The 27069-nt window shown below is 37.1% G+C and overlaps 1 protein-coding gene across 5 annotated transcripts in view; it reads right to left on the reverse strand.

Annotated features, from left to right (window-relative positions):
- Positions 1 to 1792: 1792 nt before the first annotated feature.
- Positions 1793 to 27069, reverse strand: part of rtkna (rhotekin a) — a 74877-nt gene continuing 49600 nt past the window's right edge. For 3 of the 5 annotated variants that reach the window (XM_067406116.1, XM_067406117.1, XM_067406118.1), the window contains exons 2-12: positions 17960 to 18159; positions 13965 to 14026; positions 12354 to 12407; positions 11575 to 11692; positions 10321 to 10545; positions 9824 to 9918; positions 8995 to 9101; positions 8778 to 8906; positions 5441 to 5606; positions 4303 to 4407; positions 1794 to 2596 (exon numbers count right to left, since the gene is read on the reverse strand). In XM_067406116.1, coding sequence (XP_067262217.1) covers positions 1977 to 2596; positions 4303 to 4407; positions 5441 to 5606; positions 8778 to 8906; positions 8995 to 9101; positions 9824 to 9918; positions 10321 to 10545; positions 11575 to 11692; positions 12354 to 12407; positions 13965 to 14026; positions 17960 to 18159 — 1881 coding nt within the window. In that variant the 3' untranslated portion in view covers positions 1794 to 1976. Of the gene's footprint in view, positions 2597 to 3623; positions 3715 to 4302; positions 4408 to 5440; positions 5607 to 8777; positions 8907 to 8994; positions 9102 to 9823; positions 9919 to 10320; positions 10546 to 11574; positions 11693 to 12353; positions 12408 to 13964; positions 14027 to 17959; positions 18160 to 27069 lie in introns of all 5 variants that reach the window. The other 2 variants (XM_067406119.1, XM_067406115.1) reach the window with 2 other exon arrangements.

Below are 27069 nucleotides of genomic sequence, written 5' to 3' on the forward strand. Positions count from 1 at the left end.
CATCTCTCCAAATGAAAAATATTGATTTGTGATGCTGCCTCCACACCACAAGATGTCAGTATATGTCTGACATCAACAAAAATGACTGAGTGCACCTTGAAAGAAAGTAACTTGCAGGTTGGTGTTTAAGATGCAGTGAAAATTCATCAGGATATTTCACCCAAAAATGACAATTATCGCATGTATTTATATCATTTACCTGTATGACTTTCTTATGTAGAACACAAAAGAACATATTTTGAAGAACGTTGGTGACCAAACAGTTTTGATTACTACTGACTTCCACTGTATGGAAGAAAACAATGAGCATTTCTCAAAATATGTTCCACAGAGGAAACAAAGTGAAGCCCACAGTATATTTTTTTTTTACGCGTAACGTTATATGAGCGAACGTGCACAGTCGAATGCACAGCCTTGCAAAGTATAAATTACTTCTTTTGACTTGTTCAAGTACGCATACACAGGTGTTCAACACGTGCGCAGTTTTGAGCAATCTCTCGACACGAGTTCCAATCCATGTTAATACTGCAAAACAAAAAAAAAAATTAAATGTGCGACCTGAGCGTACAGAGTACACGCGGTTACAAAAATCTGGCGGTGCGCATACAGTACGCGCATACTCCTCCGATGACGAAATTTGCGTCACGCGCACTGTATGCTGACCTGATGCTGACACTTGTGTACGCGTAAAAAGTGAAGTATACTTTGGACTTGATACACGTTTGGAATGACATGAGAGTAAATGAGTAAACGATGACAGAATTGTCATTTTCAGGTAAACTAACCTTTTAAACTAACTTGCACACATGGTAGGTTTATTAATACTGTGTTTCCATGAAACTCATTGATCCTGAAATACACTATCATTCAAAAGATTGGGGTCAGTAAGATTTCTCTTGAGAAAAAAAAAAAAAGATTGGAGTAATGATGAAAATTCAGCTTTGCATCACAGGGATAAATGTAATTTTTTGATACATATTTTTGATCAAAATAAATATGGCCTTGGTGAGCAGATTTTTTTCAAATACAAATAAGAATGAGAAAATATCTCAAGACACCAAACGTTTGAATGGTAATGTATGACCAGCCTTAAATTCTGTAATTTATTACTTACCCTCATGCCGTTCCACACCCGTAAGACCTTCATTAATCTTCGGAACACAAATTAAGATATTTTAGTTGAAATCCGATAGCTCCGTGAGGCCTCCATAGGGGGGCAATAACACTTCGTCTCTCAAGATCCATTACTGTACTAAAAAAATATTTAAATCAGTTCATGTGAGCACAATGGTTCAATATTAATATTATAAAGCGACGAGAATATTTTTGGAGCGCCAAAAAAACAAAACAACGACTTATTTAGTGATGGCCGAATTCAAAACACTGCTTCAGGAAGATTCGGAGCACAAATGAATCAGTGTATCGAATCTGCTGTTCAGAGTGCCAAAGTCACGTGATTTCAGCCGTTGGCAGTTTGACACGCGATCTGAATCATGATTCGATACACTGATTCATTATGCTCCGATGCTTCATGAAGCATCATATATCTAATACGAAACAATGACTGGTCAAAAAGTTACATTTTCAGATCCTACAACACCAGGACAACTGCTTCAGTTCAGTCCAAAAACCACTGTACCAGGAATTTCTCTCACATAAAAACAGCACACTCTCCAAAGATCCAAAATAATGGGCATTTCATGAAGAGACAATGTGTAATGCTATATATATATATATATATATATATATATATATATATATATATATATATATATGTGTATTATATATCTAATAATATTCAGTTCCCATTGTGAAGCTCCTTTAAAAGGCAGAAGAAAAAGTTGCATGATGCTCTCTGTGTTATTACGTAAAAAGGATGCGATGACATCTGTTGAGCAAACATGACCTCAGGTATTCCAGTTTTTTTCCAGGGGGACACAGGAAGGCTCTGACAGTAAGCAGAGGAAGTGTGACAGCTACACCTGACTCTGCAGCCAGTTCCTGGGGTCTAGCTTGGCTCTCAGGTTCCTCAGGCTGCGGCGAGCACTGGACGGTCTAGAGAAGCCCAGGTCTGACTCCTGACTGTTGCTGCCCTCACTGGAGCTGCTGCTGGAGGTGGAACTGGAGCAGGACAGAGCAGTCTGAGCGGGGCGAGGACAGACAGAGCCGGCCGTGGGCGGCTGGCAGGTGCACCGGAAGCCACCGTAGCCCCGACCGCGCAGAGTGGAGAGCTTGGCGTCCAGGGAGAGGGTACGTGGGCGGAAGTGACCGGAGGAGGAAGAGGTGTCGGGGGACCATGCCTGGCGAAAGCAGGGGCTGACGCTGGCGGGACTGTCGCTGTCTGAGGTCAGGCTGGCGTTGGAGGAGAGAAGGCCGGGTGTGCGGTGGCAGCGTGGGCTGCGGGGCTGGCGGCTGTGCAGGCGAGGGCTGGGCGAGTGGGGCGGCAGGTGCTGATCGTTGAGGGGGGTTCTCGGGGGATCTTCAAACAAGGACATCCAGTGAGGTGGAGATCCGAGCTGGGTCCTCAGCTCAAACTCTTCAATACGACGTGCCAGGATGTCAGTGACCGTTCCAATGTCGTCAGAGGTATCAATAACTGTGACGGAAGAGAAACAGGAGCCACAATGAAAATCTTTTTCTAAAAAAAGATGCAGAAATGTAAGTTGTCTGACTCCTGGAAGAGCAGTCACATGCTTAATTTATAGTCGTTTGAGATCATCATCAACATCCTATACTTTATATTATTGCTCTCAGTTAGTGGGACGGGTTTTCGTAACTTTTGACCACTGAGCTTTTTCTCACACTAAAAGATTGACAAGCTAGAATCGGTTGGAATGTTGGAATCTGATGTAATCTGAATTTCTAATAATAAATATAATATAATATAATATAATATAATATAATATAATATAATATAATATAATATAATATAATATAATATAATATAATATAAAATAATATAAATAGTAAAAATGAAAGCAATGAAAATATAAAATAAATTATTTTTTTATTATTATTTTGTTATATAATATGTACAAAAAGTGAAAATACAATAAAATAAAAACATTAAAATAAACTGGTAAAAATAAAATATTTCTATTTTTTATTCTTTATAAATTTAGTTTAACATTAGATTTTCACTTTCTAGAATAAAATAAATGATTTAAATAAAATAATGTAAGTAAAAAATACAATTCATTCAAATAAAATAAGATAAAATAAAATAATTTTGTTAAAACAGCAATTTGCAATTTTTAATTTGTACTCATTTAAACATTTTATATTTTTATTATATTTTTAATTTTAGAATAAAAATAAATTGTTGAAATAAAAAAAATAAAATTAAAATAATGAGAGTAAAAATTAAGTAAAATTAGAAATGTATTAAAATAAAACAAGTGAAATTAAAAGCAATTTAAATACATCAATCTACTATGGTGTTATCTAATAATAATAATAATAAACTGTGTTATACATTGAATTTATAAAAGGTTATAAATTCCATAATTAAAGTAAAAGTAGTTGGTCACAGGGTGACAAAAAAGGTTGGGATGACATGGGACAGTAGCATCTTCTGTGGGTAGTAGGTGAGGTCAGGTAACTTCTCATTACAGTTACTTCACCTGTCATTGTAATAGGAGGAGAGCAGAGCTCGGATCTCAGCAGAAACAGCGTTATCCTGCAGCAAAAGCCCCTCACAGGATGCAGGGGCCACTGAGGAGGAGGGGGAGGGCAGCAAAATGCACCAGGGTTGTGGGGAGGGCATGGGGAATGAGTGTTTATATAACAACCAAATAATAGTGGTTGGGGAATGTATGGAATGGATGTTTGGATTATAAATTTAAGGCATGAAACCAGGAATGTACATGATTTCATACAAAAGTGTATGAAAAATCAATAGTGAGGAACAAAGGGAAGGAGGGAAAAAACAGACAGGAAAACATCAGCAATGAGATACATAAAAGCCACACAGAAAATAAGACAAAGAAAGAGAGAGAGAGAGAGAGAGAGAAAAGACTGTCAGTTTGTCAGAAACAGCAGCTTTCTCATTTAGCAGTTAAAAGGAGATAAATTGATAAAGAGAAAGATTTAGATCTGAAAGAGGACTAGGACATGCAGTTCAATCCAAACATCATCGTTAGACTCATATCTGTGTTATTCATGACAGGAAATCCTGCTTGTGCATTATTTCTGTCTAGTGTTATGGCTCTGGAGTGCTGCAGTTCTGGTCTTTATTTTGTGACAAAGTAGGGCTTAAAACTTCTCGAAATGTGTGTTTACAGTGTGTCTGAACGCACTTACCCATCTCATGGTACAGGGAGCCCTGCTTCGGCGTGACTATGGCAGGTTTGCGTGGTGAAGGCAGCTCGATCTTCATCAGGTCGTCACAGCACTGCCTCCACTGACCTGTAGAGGGCGCAAGTGACTTAGTCAAACTTTTTTGGCAAAGGCTTTGAGCCTGCAATCAGGCTAATAAACTATATTAATTGGCAGAAGAATTATTACAATTATAATTATTAAATTATTATTCATAAATATGTTAATATTATTGCAAATCATTTATTAATATTAAATATATATTTCTGAGTGTCTTTTAGCACATTGCTGTCGTCACCGTTTCATAACAGCAAAAAGCCACTCAAAGGCTGACATAAACATGATTTTACCACAGTTAAAGGTGCAGTAAGCAATTTCTGACAAACACTGTTGGTATTTGAAATCAACCCCAAAAAATGACCCACTCTTCATTGCTCCGTCCCTAAATTGCACAATGAGTGGATGTCTCTATCACAGCTGAAGCAAAGCAAAATAATGCTTAAAGCAAAGATGACGAACAAATGACAAAATAAAAAATGAGCATACAGTACACAAGTATATACAAGCAAGAGTTGCTTGTTAGTCACCAGCAGCACACCAGCTCCAGTTAAACAATGACACGATAACCGCAAATCTTCATTCTGTGAAACATAGCAAAACCAATGTTACTCACGTATGGAGCAGGAACAACACAACCCCATTTTCAGGCCTTCCCACATAGATCTCTCCAGCGCTGGAAAGCTTTTCTAATATTAATGTGCGTCCCAAATCTCTTGCCTGATCATAACCCTTTATTTTCCTGTGATATTCCTCTAATATTTTCTCTTTTGTAATGTCTCTAAGCCATCTCTTTTTCTACAGTCTTTCTTCAATTCTCCCTCTTGCTCATTCTCCCTCCCCCATCATGAGTGTACACGCCCCCTTCCGTTGATTGGCTACAAGGGTGCTGTGCTGCTTGATCAACCCACTTTCAACAGCACTTCTTTTAGAACTTGCTTACTGCACCTTGAAGGGATTTTTTGCACAGTAATGTTCATTTCTTTTGGCTTATGGTTTTAGAATACATTAGTCACTTATTGCAAGATATGGTTTATTTTAGTAAGTTGACAGTTCATGTGCTCACTCATATCATAGAACTGTTGCCAGAATGCCTCCATCCAGCGCTGTGTGTCCTCTCTGCTGTCTGCCGCTAGTGTGTGCGTCACCTCCTCTCCTCCATACTGGTTAGTGATACAGATATTCTGTGCCTTGCTGTGAAGGTCCTTCTCTGCAGCTCTTATTCTTGTCTCCTGAAATAGAGACACATGAAAACAACTCTTTATAAACTATATATATATAGTTTATAACGGTAAGCCAATATGATAGTTGTGAGAGTGAAAAAAAAAGGAAATTCAGTGCAAAATAAAAGGTAATGGTTGACTGCTCACATATTTGTTTATGTGTACTTGACAACATTAATACTACACTCTAAAAACCGCTGGGTTAAATATGGACAAAACCATGGATTGGGTTGTTTTTACCCAGCCATTTTTTTCAACCAATTTTGCAACCAAGCCAGCAATATATTAATATAGTAAAAGGCATGTTTTTGCTCACCCCCAAATAGGGGCAAATTTGTGGGGTATTTTAAGCTGAAACATGACCATACCAGAGACTTATATTACATCATTTGAAAGAGGGCATAATAGGTGCCCTTTAACCCAACCTGCTGGGTTTGTCCATATTTTACCCAGCTTGGGTTTTTTTAGAGTGTAATAATATCAAATACATATAATAATACAGTGTCTTTTTTAATCAAAATAATGTATTTTATTTTGCAATAATGACTTGTTGACTACATTAAAGCTTCTCCTTCTCTAAAGGATATAGCGTAAGATAGTAGTTTTTCACTTTCAAAATATTTTTAAGGGGGTGTATAATGCTATTTCATGCATTCTGACGTATTTACACTGTTAAATAGTTTGATTCTCATGCTAAACATGGCAAAAGTTTCAAAGCACGAGTTGGACATATGACGGAGAATTTCATATTGCCAAAAACACTCTTCCAAATCCTCATAGACTTCGGGGTCTTTTTTTCGAGTATGGGTCTGTGTGACGTAAACGGGCGCGGAATTCCTTGTATGGGCACTTCTCCCGGTAGAGCACGCACGCACACGTCGACCAGAGCGAGAGGGCAAGAGCACGCCCATCAATGCGCGTTCGGCTTTACGGAAGTCGTCGGCAGTGTTGCACAGGTCACAGGACTTCACGAAATCAACAATGTCAACAAAGAAGTGTGTTTTTGGTTGTGAGGGAAATATAACCTTGCTTCCCAAAGAACCCAGGGTTCAGTGGAGAGTTTTGTGCTCACGCATTACATTGATGCACTCTCGATATTTGTTATTAAAATAACCATAGAAACTGATAGTTGCAATCACTTTTTATTGGTTAAAATGAATGGAGAATATCTCATATTTTTTCAGTGGCTGCTCAAGCCCTCTGGATCGGCGCTTATGGTTTTATAAACAAGGCCCAGTTCTACGCTGGATTCACAGATAATTTGAAACTGAAAGATGGAGCGGTCACAGCAATAATGATCCCGGTTATGAGTCAGAACCGCAGGTGGTGAGTAAAATTGCTTCAAATGTCTGTTTTGTTGGCAATAGGCGCCTAAGTGCATATAATGTAAACAACACGAACGTAGAGAATTTATAAATTCATTATTCATCATTCACTATACGCTATATTCATTATAGTGATTCAAAAGTTATCCAGGGATAATGTGATGGTGTTTTGTGTGTGTTTAAACACATTTGTTTAGCTGACCATTGATAGCTTGCAGCCGATCTCTACACAAAAGCTTAGCGTGCTTGTGACAGCTCGTCACTATCTCCGCTCACACAACACGCCTACAGGCGCTCGGCTGTTTTCGGAAAAACTCGGTACAGCATACAGTACAGTCCAAAAGTTTGGAACCACTAAGATTTTTAATGTTTTTAAAAGAAGTTTCGTCTGCTCACCAAGGCTACATTTATTTAATTAAAAATACAGTAAAAACAGTAATATTGTGAAATATTATTACAATTTAAAATAACTGTACTATTTAAATATATTTGACAAAGTAATTTATTCCTGTGATGCAAAGCTGAATTTTCAGCATCGTTACTCCAGTCTTCAGTGTCACATGATCCTTCAGAAATCATTCTAATATGCTGATTTGCTGCTCAATAAACATTTATGATTATTTTCAATGTTGAAAACAGTTGGGTACTTTTTTCAGGATTCTTTGATGTTCAAAAGAGCTTCTGTAGCATTATACACTACCGTTCAAAAGTTTGGGGTCAGTAAGAATTTTTATTTTTATTTTTTTGAAAAGAAATGAAAGAAATTAATACTTTTATTCAGCAAGGATGCATTAAATCAATCAAAAGTGGCAGTAAAGACATTTATAATGTTACAAAAGATTAGATTTCAGATAAACACTGTTCTTTTGAACTTTCTATTCATCAAATAATCCTGAAAAAAAATATTGTACACAAATATTTTGTACAATTGTACACATTAAATGTTTCTTGAGCAGCAAATCAGCATATTAGAATGATTTCTGAAGGATCATGTGACACTGAAGACTGGAGTAATGATGCTGAAAATTCAACTTTGCCATCACAGGAATAAATTACTTTGTGATATATATTCAAATAGAAAACAGTTATTTTAAATTGTAATAACATTTCACAATATTACTGTTTTTACTGTATTTTTAATTAAATAAATGTAGCCTTGGTGAGCAGACGAAACTTCTTTTGAAACCATTAAAAATCTTAGTGGTTCCAAACTTTTGGACTGTACTGTATGTATCTTTTATAAATATGATTAAACTAAATACGTTTTGGCGATATGAAGGATGCTATACTACTCTATAGGTACTCAAGATTAACATGAGATTGGTATAAACTGTGTGTGATACACCCCTTTAAAACATCATGAACTATGTATATATTTTTAGTTTGAAGTCAGATTATACAATCTAGTAATACCCGACCAGTAGAAAAAGCTCATGTTGTGCAGTATTTAGTAGTAATTTCAATTAAAACCAGTAAGTGGCAGCAGAGCTCAAGTAAAGCATCTGCCTCGCGCAGCAGTCACCTGAGAGCTGAGGAATGTGCAGATTCACAGTGCAGCTCTCAGATGTTAAAACAAGCTCTTTGTGCTCATGATACGCAGCTCTCTAGGGGCACTGAAAGATACAGATCCAGTGCACGGCAAACAAAAAGTCTTTTCATAACTACTGACACAATGAAAAATCTTCGAACAGAAACATCTTTCCAAAAACAGACTTTGAAATCTATTTGAAAGATTTCTTTTATAAAAATCACAATAGAAAAATATCTCATGATTTCCCAAAAGAAGAACAATGACCCTGATATCGTGCATGAATGAGCATGCTTATAATTCCTAGAGTGACTGAAAGTGGCTTACTTTGTTAATACCAATAGTTAAGACGGGCTCCACACTGGCCTCCATGTCCTCTTTTTGATGATAACAGAAGAGATTTGTTCCTTTTAAAACACCATAGACATTTGTCCAGCCTTGTGGCTCACCTCCAAGCTTGAGAGAAAGGAAGGAGAACATTAGCCAAAGAAAAATGAAATGGAGACATATGATATTGAAGTGAGTGAATGTGTTTCCTACACACCTTTACCCTTAAACAGCCACTCATCATCTGCTGTGTCATACAGTGAGGTTGAGCGGCCAGACGACAACATACACTGCCATACAGAGGCAGCCAGTACGAACACTCCTCTACAGAGAGAGACAAAATGAGATGGTAATGACACTCCTACTGAGAGAATGATAAAGGAATGTGTGATCTTACAAAGTTAGAAACTGTATTTTAAAACTCAGTAAACAAGCTATTCAAATGATGTCATGTTTTGCACTCTATAGTTTTAGTACATTTTTTACAGCAAACTAAACTATCATCTGCGAGAGCGAGCAGCCCACACTCAGGCTGTAAGACTGTCTGCAGTAACTCCCCAGACATAAAGTAGGCCATAAGCACCTCTTATTGGCCCTTCACACACCACGACTGGCCACCTAGAGAAGTTTATGAGCGCGACCCTAACACAATAAATCTGACAGACGTAGACAAGACACACACAAATGTGCTCTGCAGGCCTGTCTGTAATTGATTACCTGCAATGTGAAGAAAACTATCATGTCATAAAACAAATGTGCTTTAAATAAAATCCCAGAAGCACTCGATGACAGAACTTAGACGTTACAAACTCTTTCTCAGATAAAACATCTTATTTTATCACTAATATCAAAAAATACTACATATAATTATATTATCAAAAGTAAAAAATACAGATAAAATACTGTAATTTTGTGTATACACACACACACACATATATATATATATATATATATATATATATATATATATATATATACCCCAAATAAAGATGTTCCTAATTAAAAACAGAGTTTTAGAAAGGCAGTGGTAGAAAGAGGCTTCTTACCATTTCCTGTGATGGTGAGGTCATGTGTGCGGAAGCTGTCCTGAACATGTGAGAGATTGAGGGTTGTGTGAGCCAAAAGATGATATTTGGGCCCCCTGTAAACATAAAAAAGGGAATATGCAAACATATTTAAACTAGGGTTGTCAAATACAAATGTAATTGAATTACTTACATGATAGGCTGGTGAATTAATCAAATTAATTAACAAATTACATTTTAAAAGATATTAAAATATTAAACAGTTATTTTCACATTTTTAATAATATTCTACAATATTATAGTTTTTTCTGTATTTTTGATCAGAAAAAGCAGCCTTGGATAGTATAAGAGACATTCAAAAACATTTTAAAAATCTACCCGACTCCAAACTATTGAACAGTATTGTCTTTTCATTAAGCCTATCACTGGCATACATTCCACAGCAATCCTTTTTTTTTTTTTTTTGCGTTTTGGTTCAGGTAGCAGCATTGTTTGTGTGTGTGTTTCTACACACTTACGGTACAGAGGGCACAGGCAGCAGGATTGTCGCTCCTCCTCCATTGCTGGTGGGACTGCAGGCTCCAGGCTCCAAACCCGCCCTCATTTTCTTTCCCGCTGACCTGCCCAGAGACGAGCTCAGCTTGCTGGCCAGCTTCCGCGGTGTGCTGCCTGCTGAGTAGTCCTCCTCTGAACAGCAGCTATACAGCTCCACACGCAGCTCAAACCCTGGGCCGGCTTCATTACTGCACACAGGAAACACAGCATTAATGAAGCACATGTACTTCATATTACTACACACATCTGATATCAATAGAGAGCAAATGTTCATTTACTGTATACAGTAGTATACACTACAGTTCAATAAAGTTTGTTCAGTAAGATTTTTTTAAAGAAATTAATACTTTTATTTAGCAAGGATGCAAATGATCATATTAGAATGATTTCTGAAGGGTCATGTGACACTGAAGACTGGAGTAATGATGCTGAAAATTCAGCTTAAGAATAAACAACATTTGTTTTTTAATTAAATATGTAATATTTCACAATATTTTTACTAATAATATTTCACAATTTTACTGTATTTTTGATCAAATAATTGCAGCCTTGGTGAGCAAAAACATAAAGTCTTATCACTTACCTTACTTTTGACTAATAGAAACTTCTAAATAAAACTTCTGAATGAGATTATGTAGTAAAGTTTAAAAAGTTTTAAAGTCTGAATATGTGATTTTACTTTACTACAGTCTGAATCTGTGCCTTTACTGTATCTGGGCAAACATTAACCAACAGGAAGAGATGCTCCAAATGAGCTTCTAAAGGATTCTTTTTTTTTTTTTTCTTCCTTCATATCTTAAATGGTTTGTTTTTAATTACTATATACTAACATTTAAGTCAAACATTTGATACAGTGCACTCACTGTGTACATACATATTTTTACATTTTACTCAATGCCTGCATGTAATTATAGCTGTAATTAATTTCTGTACTTGCATTGTACACTGTTGAGTCTTCCCTTACACCTTAACCCACCCTTAAACCTACCCATACCACCAAACCTGTCCCTAACCTTACCTGTATCCCACATCAATAGCAGCACAAGTGGTTTGCAATACAACATAGTAGGTACATTGTACATACTATGTTTTTATGTAAATACATAGTAGTTAAAGACACCTAATATAAAGTTAGAAGGTTGCACAAAGTTTAAACTCTAGATTTGTGGAATAAATGTCTAGTTAAACAGTTAAAATGACAAAACATGTACACTCACAAGACAATTGTGTTGTCAAAGCAGATGTCTGTCAATGTCCGGTCCACCATCACCATGTCTGTGTCAAAGATCTCACCACCCAACTGCAGCAGACAGAACACAGCACACCGATGCAGCTCTGAAAAACAAAAAAAACAAAGACATTTACTGTACATGATTTCTACTTAGAAGCTGCAGGTTTGGCCCAGTGCCTGTAAAATCTCCCAAAGCAGCTCTCTTCATTCAGGAAGCATTTACTCCTGCACCTGTGTGTGTGCTGTCCTGCTTTTTCCTGCTCAGGGCAACATTAGTATCAGTGTCATTTTTTTCTCCTTGTACAAATTGTAGAACATGAAAAATTGTGTCCTAAACGTTCTTGCCCAAATCATTTTGATGGCTATTAAAATATATGTTCCTATTAACAGGATAAAGCACATATAAAAGCTTTCCCATGAGAGAATAACGCATGCATGTGGGTTCCTGTGTCACATTCATCAACATAATGTCACCTCTGTCAGCTGCTCTAAGCACCTTAGGCGAAAATACATTAGTCACTGTTGTCTGGAAAAGGTTTCCAGTGCCAGTAATAATATTCTGTTTACCCAGAGGGCTTTGCTGGGCCTGAACGCTTCATAAATAAATGTGTTTTTTGTTATCGTGGTAATGCATATACTGAATGCACAATGTACCAGAGCAGTATTCCCCATTGTTTGTGTGTGTGATATTCAATGGGTTATTAAACAACATGCAGTGTTACTTATATCCTTCATATCAAAGTGAAAAGGAAAAACAGATGTTACCTCCTTTATTCTTAAAATACTCTGTATCTTTCCACATTAGAGGTATACGGAGATCTGCAACACAGAGGAGTCAGAGGTCAGAGAGAAACACACAAGGTTATAACACACACACACACACACACACACACTCAGTGTCACTGACAGCTGCAAGAAACCACTGCTGACTGTCATCCCATATCAATCAACAGAAAAAAATACATTCAAAACACACAGCTGCTATTTTATGCCATGCTGCCATTATCATACTGGCCCACCCACCACCTCAAGACCAAATTCATCGCTCCAGCCCACCTGGATGTGCCTCTCTATAAAGATCTGTGTAATCAAGCTTATTAATAACAGCAGAACTTCATTAAATTAATAGAAAGAGGCTGTTAGGGAACAATTAATAGGGTACTGACTCTAGATGATGGACAGCAGAAAAGACAAAATGTAGGCTGCATGTAGGAATATTAGATTGTATGTGCGTGGGTTGAACTAAATAACAGTCTTTATGCATTTGTGTGATGGAATAACAGCACATGAACAAGAATCCCACACAGAATCTACAGCTGCAGAAAGTGAAACAGATTTCTACAGAACAGAAATGCTCGTCATTGATAATATTCTGCAAATGTGTTTGTTTATTGAATATTTGGTCTAATTTGATAATGCGTTTAGCGATCAATAAAACCATTGCACAGACTTTTTCTCCATTTTGTCTGTGAGTACATATGAGTGGTTTACATTAGTGTGCATGTGACTGTGAAGTGAGGGTATAAGGTCCCCTATTACCCTCTTCATAATGACGTCATGATTACAACATTTACCGAGTATCACCTCTACAGGCCTCTCACTATAGATCTCAAACACAAATTGCCATGGGTGCAGTCAAGGAGTTTGAACTGGGAGTTAATAGCACTGGGTGTTAAGAAGTGGGTTGGTCCCTCTAAAAGATCCAGACAGGGAGGAGGGGAGGACGACTCGTAAAAGAAGCCCCACAGCAGACTGTGAGACACAGGCACTGATATATAAAACAGCAGGGTGTGATTTAGTGCTCAGGCACCCGTATAAACAGACTGGTTTGCATGATTTACACATAATACACAAATTAAAAACCAGTGAATGTTATATACAGTACACTACCGTTCAGTTTGGGGAATAAGTCTGTTATTCTCACCAAAGCTGCATTTATTTGATAAAAAAATACACTAAAACAGTACTATTGTGAAAAATTATTACAATTTAAAATGACTCTATTTGAATACATTTTAAAATGTAATTTATTCCAGTGATGGCAAAGCTGGATTTTCAGCATCATTACTCCAGTATTCAGTGTCGCACGATTCTTCAGAAATCATTCTAATATGATGATTTGCTGCTTGAGAAAAAAATGTTGCCTAATAGTTTGTGGAAACTCAGTGATGAATTGAAAGTAAAAAAAAAAAAAAAAGGCATTTATTTGGAATAGAAATCTTTTGTAATGTTATAAGCGTTTTTAACGTCACTTTTGATTTACTGTGTATTTATGTCTTTCAGTCTTGCACTACCCCAAACTTTTGAACAGTAGTGTATATTTTTTTTATCATATAAATGAATCACAGCAGCCTGAATTCTTTTCTGCAAACATACCTGAAATTGCTACTTTGCCTTTGCATGGGGATCGGTCATCCATTGGACCTGCATCAGAAGACCTGAACACAAACACTCAATAAGACACAAACCACAATGTGTAAAGTGCTTCAAACCAGCTATAATTAAAGCTGAAGTGTGTGTCACCAAATGGATTTGTAAAAATACAGACCATTTCCTGAAGACATCCCCTGTTTGCCATTGGTCAGCTCATACTATAGAGTAGTGGAACTATGATGTCACTTTGTTGGCCAATAGGCAGTTAGCATCACACTGGTTCCCTCAACAAAAATCCAATAAAATGTTCCCATAGGCTTTTGGATTATCGCAATAAATAAGCTCTGTGATCAACAAAAGTGTATGATACTAACACGTTTTGTCCATCAAGATCATTTTCACATCTTTTATGAATTTTGAAGCTTAAGTGAATCGCCAGAAGCAAAAATCTAAAGGTAGGCTATAAGCGAACTACACCACGGTCGCACAATTTCAACGTCACCAACACTAAGCTTCCAACAACTCTTTCAGTCTTTATCTAAAAACATTTTCCCTGAAAGTTTGAATTAGAATAGTTTGTAAGAGCGCAGTTATAAACATACCTAGGCTGTAAAAGCGGATTGAGTTTACATGTTTGGAGTGATTACGTTTAATGTCCGATTTAGCCGCTTGTTAGCAACTGTCACTTTCGAGACATGTATCAGCTTAAAAAAAATCCCGGGTAGGTTAATACTGATGTATTTTATGTCATAGAATAAAACGGGAAAGTATCTTGAGCTTGTGTTCCCCACGGACCTTATTTCAGCCATTTAATTAAAAACCCATTCAAAAAACCCACTGACTTTGGGACGATGGAACCGGAAGTGCTAAAATGCTAACTCGTTTCCAGGTTTTGGCCTAGAAAAATGTATCATAGTTTCACCACTCTCTGTTGTGTCAGGTTGGTTGATATGCTCAAATTAATAAAGCAATGTACTGACATCCATACATAAGTTCAAAACGACAGCCAGCGCAACGAGTTTGTTAACTTACGAATGCTCTTATTACGGTTACTTACATAAACTGGGATGTGAAGCATTACACACTTTAGCTTTAAAACACTTTCTAAACATAGCTTTATTTTTGTTTATCTGTTGTGTGTCTAAAGCTAATGATGTGACTAAAAAGACAACCTTGTTGTAATTTCCTTAAACTGACATTTAACACTTTGAAACTAGCTTTAAAGGTGCCCTCGAATGAAAAATTGAATTTATCTTGGCATAGTCAAATAACAAGAGTTCAGTACATGGAAATGACATACAGTGGTCTCAAACTCCATTGTTTCCTCCTTCTTATATAAATCTCATTTGTTTAAAAGACCTCCGAAGAACAAGCGAATCTCAACATAACACCGACTGTTACGTAACAGTCAGGATTATTATTATGTACGCTCCCAATATTTGCATATGCCAGCCCATGTTCCCAACATTATGAAAGGCATTACACAAGGGCAGCCTGTAACGTCTAGATGTGCACAGCCGAATCATCAGACTTGGTAAGCAAGCAAGAACAACAGCGAAAAATGGCAGATGGAGCAATAATAACTGACATGATCCGTTATAACATGATATTTTTAGTGATATTTGTAAATTGTCTTTCTAAATGTTTCGTTAGCATGTTGCTAATGTACTGTTAAATATGTTTAAAGTTACCATCGTTTCTTACTGTATTCACGGAGACAAGAGCCGTCGCTATTTTCATTATTAAACACTTGCAGTCTGTATAATTCATAAACACAACTTCATTCTTTATAAATCTCTCCAACAGTGTAGCATTAGCCGTTAGCCACGGAGCACAGCCTCAAATTCATTCAGAATCAAATATAAACAATATAACAGTATATGATACTCACATTATCTGCCGCATGCATGACGAACACTTTGTAAAGATCCATTTGAGGGTTATATTAGCTGTGTAAACTTTGTTTATGCACTGTTCAAGGCAAGCGCGAGCTCCGTGGGCGTGGAGCAGGAGAATTAAAGGGCCAGTAGCCCTGAATCGGCTCATTTCTAATGATGCCCCAAAATAGGCAGTTAAAAAAATTAATTAAAAAAAGTCTATGGGGTATTTTGTGCTGAAACTTCACAGACACATTCAGGGGACACCTTAGACTTATATTACATCTTTTAAAAAAAAAGTTCTAGGGCACCTTTAAAGTAACGATCCTGATGAAGCAACTGAGATTTACCCTGTAAAATGAACAACACTCACCACATTAAACTCTTTCTGACCTCAACACTATTTTCTGCAGTCATGTGCTTTGTGTCTGTCCAATTTTCTCTAATTTAAGTCAATACATTCAGCTATTTTTAGTAAGACGGTATAAGTATGTGATTTGTGTATGTTGAAGTACTTGTCAGTAGATGGTCAAAGTGTAGTTATCAGCTATGCATATTTTGATAAAACTTCATATTTACTGCTGCTGACAGTATAATTAGAAATACTTGACCCCAAGAAACTGGTTTTATCTGATTATCTTTTAAAGAACCACAAACATCTAAGACACCCAAAAATTTCACATCTAATTAAGTTTAACCAAACTTTTTTAATGAAACTTTTTTCAATGCACCATAAATCCTTCTTCCAAAATGTGTTTTTGTCTTACCCTGATTCACTATGGTAAGGCTATTATAAGTGTTTTTTATTTTTGACAGAGCGGGATGCTTGTCGCACTAAATGGTGTACATACATCACTCGTCCATGCGTGTCTTGTTATATTCGTAAATAGAGAAAAGCTCCTCTGGCTACTTTTACGAATATGGGAGTGGCATAGGTTAGTTGTGACAACTAGAGAGAAAGGTTGACATGGAGCACGCTAAATCTCAAACCTCCATGGGAATCACCGGTTTTCAAAACAATGGCGAACAGAGGAGCTTCTGCTTGCAAAACGAGAACACGACAGAGCTCGTAATAAAACGAGAATCAAAATTGGCTTGTTTTTTTTGGAGATGGTGAGAAAAAAAAGTGTTTTTATTACTCAGGTGAGTAAGGTATTTTATTGAACAGATAAATTGCCATACGTAGCTCTCTAAAAGAGTTAATTGTAAAGCATTATCTATTGTGAAATCATTTTCATGAGTTGTTGTAGCGCTGTGCTGGAATTTAATTTCAAGGAAGTACTGTGTCTATTAATGGGTAAAGCTACAGTAACATCTTCAGCTTATCAGCTTGAGAACCTTTCCATCTCTTAAAGGAACAACAATTTTTTTTGAAAATATGCTCATTTTCCAACTCCCCTAGAGTTAAACAGTTTAGTTTTACCGTTTTCGAATCCATTCAGCCGATGGGTGGAGCAGGTGCTATGATATTACACAGTAGCTGTGACCCCTGTTTGCACAAGGAGCATGTCTTGCAACCATGGAGACATTTGTGAGAGGCGCTGCGTAATATCATTGCACCTGCTCCACCCATGGCATGGCAGCAAAGTTCCTTGATTATTACGCCTGAATGAGAGTATAGTTCCTAGTCATATCGGCCTAGAAAATCGCAACTTTTCATTTTCCGGCGGTGTTAGTACACAATGTAACTACAGAAGAGTCAAATTTTAAAAAGAAAAAATATTAAAACTCTTTGGTCATTTTTTGAGCGAGATGCTTTTGGTCTAATCAGATTCAATGAACTATGCTAAGCTATGCTAAAAGTGGTACCGCCAGACCTGGAGATCGGATGAATGGATTTGAAAACGGTAAAACAACTGTTTAACTCTGGGAGAGTTGGAAAAGGAGCCTATTTTCAAAAAAAGTGGAGTGTTCCTTTAAGCCAAGTAGTGAATGTTTTAAGAGCAGTAGGATAACCATATTCATCCGCACATTCACGTAGCCAAAGCACAACCAAAACAATGTTCTTCCACAAAATGCATGCAGTTTTTTTTTTTTTTAACCACTACAGGGCCAAAAGTTGCAAAGTGTACATGTAAGTTGACACAAACCAAAGTACATTCGTCATAAGTAAGCTCTAACCTGCGTGCGATCCGCTGCATGACCTGTGCCTCCTTCATGCGCTGCAGCTCTGACATGTAGGCCATGATGCGGGCGTTGCAGGTGAGGAGGCTCTTGGAGGCCTCCAGCGCTTGGTCCCTCTGAGAACATGCGGCCAGCAGCTTACACGCACCCTCACGCATTCGAATCTCATAGTCGATCTTCTTCTGGATGTCACTGTCCTGGAAAAAAAAAAAAAGAGGCTAATGTCAGGTTTACTGCTGCCTAGTTGTACAAATTTTGCTGTTTCCAGTATTAAATGGTTGACTCAAATGGACCATGACATACACACTATGAAAAGTGAACATGTGCAATTGGTACTTTGTCAAGCAATTTAATGATTTGATCTGACTTGCATAGGTGTAAGCTAAAGTTCTCATTCATGTTGACTTGTATAACACTCTCAGGCCATAAATGATCACTTTTAATCCAAAATATCCAAAGGCACTGCACAGAGGTCACACTCCAGTCACATGACCTCTGTAATGGGCTGCTCCAGCTCGCCATGTGTCTTAATGCAGTGAAGTATGAAATTGAATATGGGGGTTAACAAGCTGGAAGAGATGCTTCTGGCCTCTTGACTTCTGTTTACCCTCAAACAACCAGATACCAGGACGCTAAATAATTTACACATGAACAGAGAGTGGCAAACTGTCCGGATGTGATGCCATAGCATAGCATTTGAGATAGGGCAGAGCATCTTTTAAGGGTCCCAGATTCCCTGGGGAAGATGTGAGTGAACCGAGGCAGGATTATCCAGGGCAGGAATAAAAGAAATAATAGGAGTGAAGAGGGAAACAAAAGAGGGTGCTTGAGGAGAAAAGGAGAAAGAAAGGAGAGATAGGTGTGACTGAGGATTTCTAAAGGGTGAATATAACCTACTGTCATTTAAATTAACTCTGGAGTGGGATTTAGTATTAAGTCTACATAGAAATGAATGAGGTGGAGAAAATTGTGAAAAAGAACAAGTGAGAACAAAGCTTGAGAGAGATAAAAAAAAAGTCAATTTTAACCCATATATTATCAACCATATACTGTACCTTGAAAGTGAAAATGAGGCTGGGAGGGACAGATGCCTAAATGATCAATAACTGGTAACAACGACTGTACTACCATCCATCAAGGCTTATTTTGTTTGTGTAAATCTAAAGATTCTGTCTAATCTGACAAAACAAGATACTGAAGAAAACAATAACTGATGAAAATGCTTTTGTTGGTCACTGTTCTGACTTTACAGTTCTCAAGTGACATAATCCAGACTTTCTTATGCTTTACCCTTCTGCCTTCCACTGGGGCTCCTGTTGCCATGACAACAGGACCCTCGTTTGTGTGCAAATTTCAGAAGCTCATTAAGGTCTAACCAGGTATCAATTTAGACAGCTCCTCCTTTTGGAAGTGAAAACCAGATTTGCTGCTGTTTACTGCATTGGATCGTACAGCCAGAGTCAAAAATGGGCTAGATGAGCATCAAAAGCATGAACCCCTGTGAAAGCCAGAACACAACAAACCAACCGTGACCACTTAAGATTCTTAAAAGACTCAAGATAAGAGCTCAGGGAATTACGGCCACCATCCTGTTTGTAAACAGAGACAAGTACATATAGAACAGAGCTGAGCACCAACAGCCATCAAACACTGTCAGTGTGAGAAAAAGCAGAGCTTAAGAAAAGAGAGAGATGATCTATTGATATGATGGAAAAGTTTAAGAAATTTTAAGAATAAAAAAAATGCTTTAAAACTTTTCATGTGATAGTCTGGCATCGCACCAGTTTTGCTTTCAGTGTGAAAATAGCTTATTGCTGGAAACTTGTCAAACCTCAGCTGGTTAGGACAGTGTTAAACTGTTTGAAAAAGATCAAATATTCACTTTTTATAGTAGTAATAGTATCAAAAAATATAGTAATTATGGTATTTTGCCACAAAAATGTTAGGAAAAAAAAGTTTACATCAAGCTAAACATTATCATTGACAGTGGCTATAGAATTTTTCAATTAATTTATGAATTAGACTAGGTGCCAGCTGCATAAACTTAGCCACCATGTTAAGACTGGGTCTTAAAAATTAGTTTTCCAACCAGCAGTTAACCAAGGTGTAATTAGTTTTGCTTTTCCACTTCAGATTGTGTAATGAAATTTAGGTTTGTGCCACAGCAAGATTAGTTGGTGCATAAATGATGGACACCGTTGTAATACGTGTATTTTTTACACACTATTATATATTGCTGATTTAACTGCACTGACTCTATCAGATGAGGACAATACTTGAACTGAACTGAGCAGACACTACTTGCTTCTGCTTTACAGCTGAATTATTTTTTCCTCCAAAACTAAAGAAATTTGCAACGTTGACACCACTATTGAACTGAACTGAATCAACAATGATTTGACTCGAGCAGAATAACAACATTAGTCATTATATTTGATGAAGATTGCATCATTAATTCCGTTACTTTCCTGTTTATTATTATAAAGCTGCATTGAAACAATCTGCATTGTATAAAGTGTTATAAAAATAAAGATGACTTGACTCAACTTGTTTTATTTGCTCACTTTCATGCCATGGTTTCATTACACACAAGCAAGGATGCATTAAATTGCTCAAAATATGTTACAAAAGATTTCTTTTTCAAAAAAATATTTTGTTAACACTTTATTAAATCAAAAAATCCTGAAAAAATGTTTCCCAGTTTCCTCAAAAATATCACTGTAAACTGTTAATTTGTTTTTTAACATTGTTGATAATAAGAAAAGTTTCTTGAGCAGCAAATCAGCATATTAGAATTATTTCTGAAGGATCATGTGACACTGAAGACTGGAGTAATGATGCTGAAAATTCAGCTTTGAATAAATAACATTTTAATTTAATAAATACATTAGAATATAGTGATAATACTGTAATAATATTTCACAACACTAATGTTAATTTTTTTTTAAAAATCAAATTAATACATAAGAGACTTTTTTCAAAACATTAAAAATGGTACCCACACAAACTTCTGAATGGTAGTGTATGTACTTGCACTGCAGGAATTAGCGTGTAGTAAATATACAACCACATGACACAAAGACCCTTCAAACACATTTTCAGGTTTGCCAAGCGCCGCCTGCCCTGTGACAGGTGCCAGGGCAGAGCAGCACGGCGGGCGGTGAGTGTGTGTGTGTGTGTGTGTGTGTGTGTGCCAGTCATCAGTGTAAGTGTGAGCGATGGTGGCGGGCTGGCAGCAGAAGGTGTGAAAGAGCAAGGGAGAGAGGGAGGAGCGAAATGGAAGAGGAGGGAGGCGAGTACAGTGAGCACTCTGTTCCCCGGTAATGAAGCGTGAGTGTTGAAAATGAACCCAGATGGGAATAATTGAGGGAGATGGAATCTTCCCTAAGTCGTCAGAAAGATAGAGGACACAAGAAAGAGTATGAAAAAACTAATGAGTCTGTAATTACAGTGACAAACGCCTTGCATGTTAATTTCTGCCACACTTCAGAAACCCCAGAACATTACAGCTACAGGACCGGCAGGAAAATGATTGTCTTATTGCTCTGAGACGTGCAAACTACTTGGACTTACTAATTGCTAGTAATTACACAATGGAGCTGGTCTTGTTCTCAAAGCACTCGGTGGATGCGAGACATGTATAATACGACCACAGGAGGAATATCGGAAACACATTTTTTCACTGGGAGGGGACGTGAGTCATGGGAAATGACTATGGTCTTCAGAGGATAGGCTACAAATTTGAAGTCTTTCCCCTGAAAATACCTTAAATAATGAATGTGAACTAATGGCTTTGTAATGACAAATGAAAGAATGTAAACAGAGGAACCAGCCACATGGAGCCAGATAATGAGATGCTGATTTGATCTAAAGCACATTGATACACCGGTCGATGATTGCAGCTTGATTCATTTCAGCCCAAATGTTTACAAAGACTTTTCACACTTGAAATTGAACACATTTAAAGTTTTTTTTTTTAACCCTTTTTAACATCAAGCTAGGTTATTTAGATTCAAGATAGTATTTTATAAAGGAACTGTTCATCCAAAAATGAAAATTCTGTCATTTACTCCCACCCTGGTATGACATACGTTCTTCACAACATAAGATATTTTGAAGAAAATTTCAACTCTTTGTGTTTATAAAACAAATATCAGTGGGGTCCAAAACAACACTGGACCACATTGACTTCCACTGTATGGACGACAAAAAAAAAATATTGAGGCATTTTTCAAAATATATTCTTTTGTGGTCCAGAGAAGAAAGTGAGTCATACAGGTTTTGAACAACTTTCATCATTTTTATTTTTTAGATTTTAGGTTAGCATTTCACATTGTAGTAGCTTCATTTACATGCACAAAAATAGTCCAGACCTGAAATAATCCGATAAACAGTAAAAAAAATTAACCACAAATTCTTGTATCCGTCTATTTTTTCAATCGGATTTAAAACTACTTTGCGCAGTGCCATTGCATTTTATGTCTTACAAGCATGCATACGTTTATTTACATCTTGCAAATTTGTCTTATGAACTGAATGTTTACTAAATATTTGATAAAATGCTCTTCTGATATATGCTTTCTTTTTAAATATGTCATCAAGGCAAAAACTTACTATTATGTGAATTGAATCGGAATGTTCAGGGTTAATATAAACAGATCTTTCAGAATCTGACACAGGATTGGATTCATTTCAATTGATGAAAATCAGTGTACTTAACATTCAACAAATTCTCCAATTAGGGTTAAAAAACGGTGCTAACCCTCTTTTAACATTGCAAGTGTGAAATGTTGCTAAAGCCTGGGTTAAAAGCGGCCATAATCTGCACGTTAAGACAGTGTTAAGCATAGTGTGAAAAGCCCATTAGTGTTATGAAAAGCTGACACACGTGGCAATTACCACATTGCTTTTAAAAGCAATTTTGCTACCATTTTGTCATTAGCCATTGTGACCAAATCCAGCCTACCAAATAACAAGTTAACAGGCCCTCTGGGGTTATCGTTGCATGAAGTGACATCCTCCAGGACATTTCTCTCTGGGATAATGCTCTTATCTGCTTGTTTGTTTTGTCTTGTTTTGCTTCTCACGCTGAGGCTAAATATTAAACTTTGACCACTTTACTATATTGTACACTATTACCAGCAATGACATCAGAAAATGAAGCCTCACGTCTCCAATGGTCAGAGCTTTCACGCTTGCAACATGATAGAAAATTCAACTTGCTAATGTATTTTAGCAGTTAGCTGCACTGATGTATCATTTGTCACATGGAACTCTTTGCCAACACTAATTTCCCATATTAATTGCAAGTTTCCTGTGGTAAATTTAACTTCACTTAAATTTAAGATCATTTTAGACCAGCATATGAACTTTCTGATGAAGTCAGTTGACCAATGAAGTCTTGTTAGTTGAGACATTTTAACAGCATTATAAAATCCAGACCTTATGCTGGTGAAAAGCAACGCGGAGTGCTGTTGCTTTTGTTTGCTTTTAAATGTTTTCAATGGGTCAAAGTTTACATCTCAGAGGATATTGTACTCTTCTCAGAGAATTCAAATGCTGTGAATTCATTTCCTGTCATGAAAACTGGGCTCTTCTGACTGACAGCAGCAGCTGTAACTCTTAAACTGCAAAGCTAAAGAGAATGAAATCTTCTGGGCTATGCCAACCAACTTAAAAAAAAACATGGTATGACATGGATTGCTTTTGCTTACGGCTGCTTAAATGGGTGTGAACATAAGAAGCACTGGAAAATGGCCAACTATGTTAACTACAGGCTTTAAACAGACACACAGGAAATTATCATCACCTTTAGCACTAAGAGAGATTATAGAGTAAGTGAAAAGAGTGGTATTATATTCTTCAGCGACTTTAACAATTTGCTTTTCACTAAAAGTCAAAAGTTCGCACCACACTAATTAATGTGCTTTTCTGCATTACTGAACCTTGACTTTCTCACACAGAAGAAAGAAATATGGTGACACCCAAAGGCAAAACACCAATTGAAAAGGCCAAATCACTGACCACACCCACAGACACACTGGATTTCACTGACCGAGGCCAGAAAACCTCCAATTAGTCAACCACAAATATGCACCCGCCTTCCCCATCTGTTCCACCCAATCCCAGCGCTCCTCTTTTTGTTCTTGTGGTTCAAGTCGGCGTTGAGAACAGTATTGGACTTTCCCATTGATACGAATGTAGATTTAGAGAAACAAGCTTGGGAAGGAGCCACATGGGGTTGGAAGGGGCAAAAAGGGACACTGATGACTGAGTAAAGTTTTGGTGATTCAGTTTTCTGCAGGGCAAAAGGCAAATCCTTCTCATAAGCTAAGATATCCAGTTACATAAAAGATAAATCATACTAACAACAAGTCAAGATTCAAGCTTACAAGAATAGATGATGTACTGCAAGCATAGCCAGCTATCTAGCTAGCATTCCAAACCAGTATTATCCATACAGTCCATTTATAATAGATCTGTTTTGTTATTATAAACATATTTTATATATGTTATTGTGTAATTCATAAAAAGCAACTTTTTATATTATTATAATTATTAAAAATACAAATAGTAATAATACACTTTATTATATCCTCTTTGCCAATTCATTTTTGTCCACTGCAATGGAAAAAAAAAACTGTTTTGTTATTAAAAATAAATAAATATATTCAGCAAGGACCCATTAAATTATTTAAAAGTGACAGTAACGACTTTGAACTGGTACAAAAGTTTTGTATTTCAAATAAACGCTAGATTTCTATTTAGAATAGAAAACAGTTTTAAATTAAACTGATTTTATTTTATATTTGATCAAAAATGCTGCCTTGGTGAGCAGTTTTCAAAACATTAAAAAAATCTTACAGACCCTTAATTTTGCAACGGTAGTGTAGAGTATATAAAACTGAAAAAATAGCAAATGTGACTGTAGTATACTCCCTCATTTTATTCATTTACAACAAGAAAACAAGCTCTAAAATCTGCAGATAAACACCTAGTGACCACTGACACAAATAATCCTCTCTAGAGTTTGAAGAGTCAAATTTCTATGACAACCAGGACAGGCACGAGCATTGTTTGAGAGGAAACGGTTTAAGTCTTTTGGCACAGAGTTGATTTCAGGGAAAGCTGCTGTGCAGGGTTCAGCTGACCTGCGTTAACCCTCTCATCCCATTCAGAATGCTACCTAAATACTGAAGAAACACTGGCAGTGGAAGCTCCAATCATTTGCAATGACTCTAAGGAAAATAACAGCTTCAACAGGCCAGTTGTGTTCCAGACACAGATTTCACCCTGCTAGCACTGCGTAGGCCAAAATGGAATCCTATTTAGGCTGCACGGCAATACACAAGTCTCATTAATAACACACAATGGGCCATTTGAAATGTTGTTGTGTATGTGTGTGTGAGGGCCGTCTAAAATGCACAGTGTGTGACTATGGCTCCCCAGCCAGCTGTTCCCACACAAAAGCGAGAAGCCTTCCAGCACAGCTGGTTCTGGACAACTGAAAAAGTGTGTGTGTAAATGTGTGTTCGGGAAAAAGAGGTGTCTGTGTGTGTTGGAGAGAGTTGCTCAGGCTGAGATAGAAAAAAGAAGGGGTGTGGGCATACATGTGCATGTTTGAGCTGTGAACTTTGACAAAACACAGCCTACATCTGTGATGGAAAATAAGTCTTTTTTAAAATTGTTTAGGTGTTTGTGTGCAATCTGGGAATCAGTGCAAGCAAGAATGTCTGTGTGTGTTTGAGCCTATAGTATAACCTCACTTAACCTGCTTATGCAAAGCCTATAGAATTAAGAAATCCCAAATTGACTTATAGATCTCGCCTGGACCAGAATCAGTAATGTTATGTAATCTGTAATGTCTATAATTGTCTAAATGAAATGAACTGCTTTATGTAATCAGAGAATCATTAAAATGAGTTTGATCTTCATGAACTGAATGAAGATGAATTAGGAAAACTTTCATCTTGGCATTAAAACAGCAATATGGCGCAATGGCAATTTGCAAGACTGTTTAACTAAAAATTATTCAAAATATTTTGTGAACCGATTCAAAAACCAAAAGTAACAATTTCATTACATATTTAACATCAACATCATATATTTAATTTACTCTCCAAAGCTCTAGACAAGAGTAACATCACTAGAGTGATATTTTAGATAACTAGATAAAATATATATTCACAACAGATATTTTCACAATAATTAAAATTCTAAGACTTTTCTAGGTTTGGAAATAACTATAACTCCCTAGTATTTCTAGTATATCCATGACTGAGAGCCCTGTTCTAATTATAAACACATTAATTCTAGAAGATAAAACATACAACTTAAAACAAGGAGTTAAACCATTATAGCCATGGTTTAACTGACATAAATCAATGGGATTTGCTCAGTATTCACTCTGTATATTGTACAAAAACACAGGCAAACCATCCACAGGGACACCGATTCTCTCCAGGCTTCCTCCATTTCCTCCACTGATCCTCTCTCCACACCCAAACACAGCATGTTCACCTCAGGCCAGACACTCACTGCCCTTCTTCAGCCAGGTAACGATCCCTGCTAAACCCCTTACAGACTCGGTTTCTGGGCTAGTGGAGGTAAGGGGTGTGTGGGGGGTCTGCTTGCTTCAGCGACACACTTGAGCTGATCTATATTCCCTTATGGCTGTTAATCTTAGACTTTGATGCTGTCCGAGGCCGAGTGTGGGACTGGTCTCTAATCAGCTCAAGCGGGCTAATTGGCAGTTAAGCACCTCTGGCTGCTCTAAGTATAGAGCTGTGATGAAAAGTGGAAGCAGTGACCTTGGAGGACCACTAGTGTAAACACTAGGGTAGATCTGTTAAAGGGGACCTATTATGCAAAATTCACTTTTGCATGGTGTTTGGCTATAAATGTCTGTTGGCAGTGTGCACAACCACCCTATAATGATAAAAATCTAACCGCTCCTTTTTACTTAATCCCCATAAATCATAAGCAGTGTCTCAGAACAAGCCGTTTCCAGATCCCTGGCAGTGTAAAGTTACATTAGAAACAGGCCCCGTCCACGAATGTTGACAGACACTGCCGTTTTAACATAGAAACAAGTTCACAGCCAGCTC

This window comes from Chanodichthys erythropterus, chromosome 13 (assembly GCF_024489055.1).
Source record: "Chanodichthys erythropterus isolate Z2021 chromosome 13, ASM2448905v1, whole genome shotgun sequence".
NCBI classification, from domain to species: Eukaryota; Metazoa; Chordata; class Actinopteri; order Cypriniformes; family Xenocyprididae; genus Chanodichthys; species Chanodichthys erythropterus.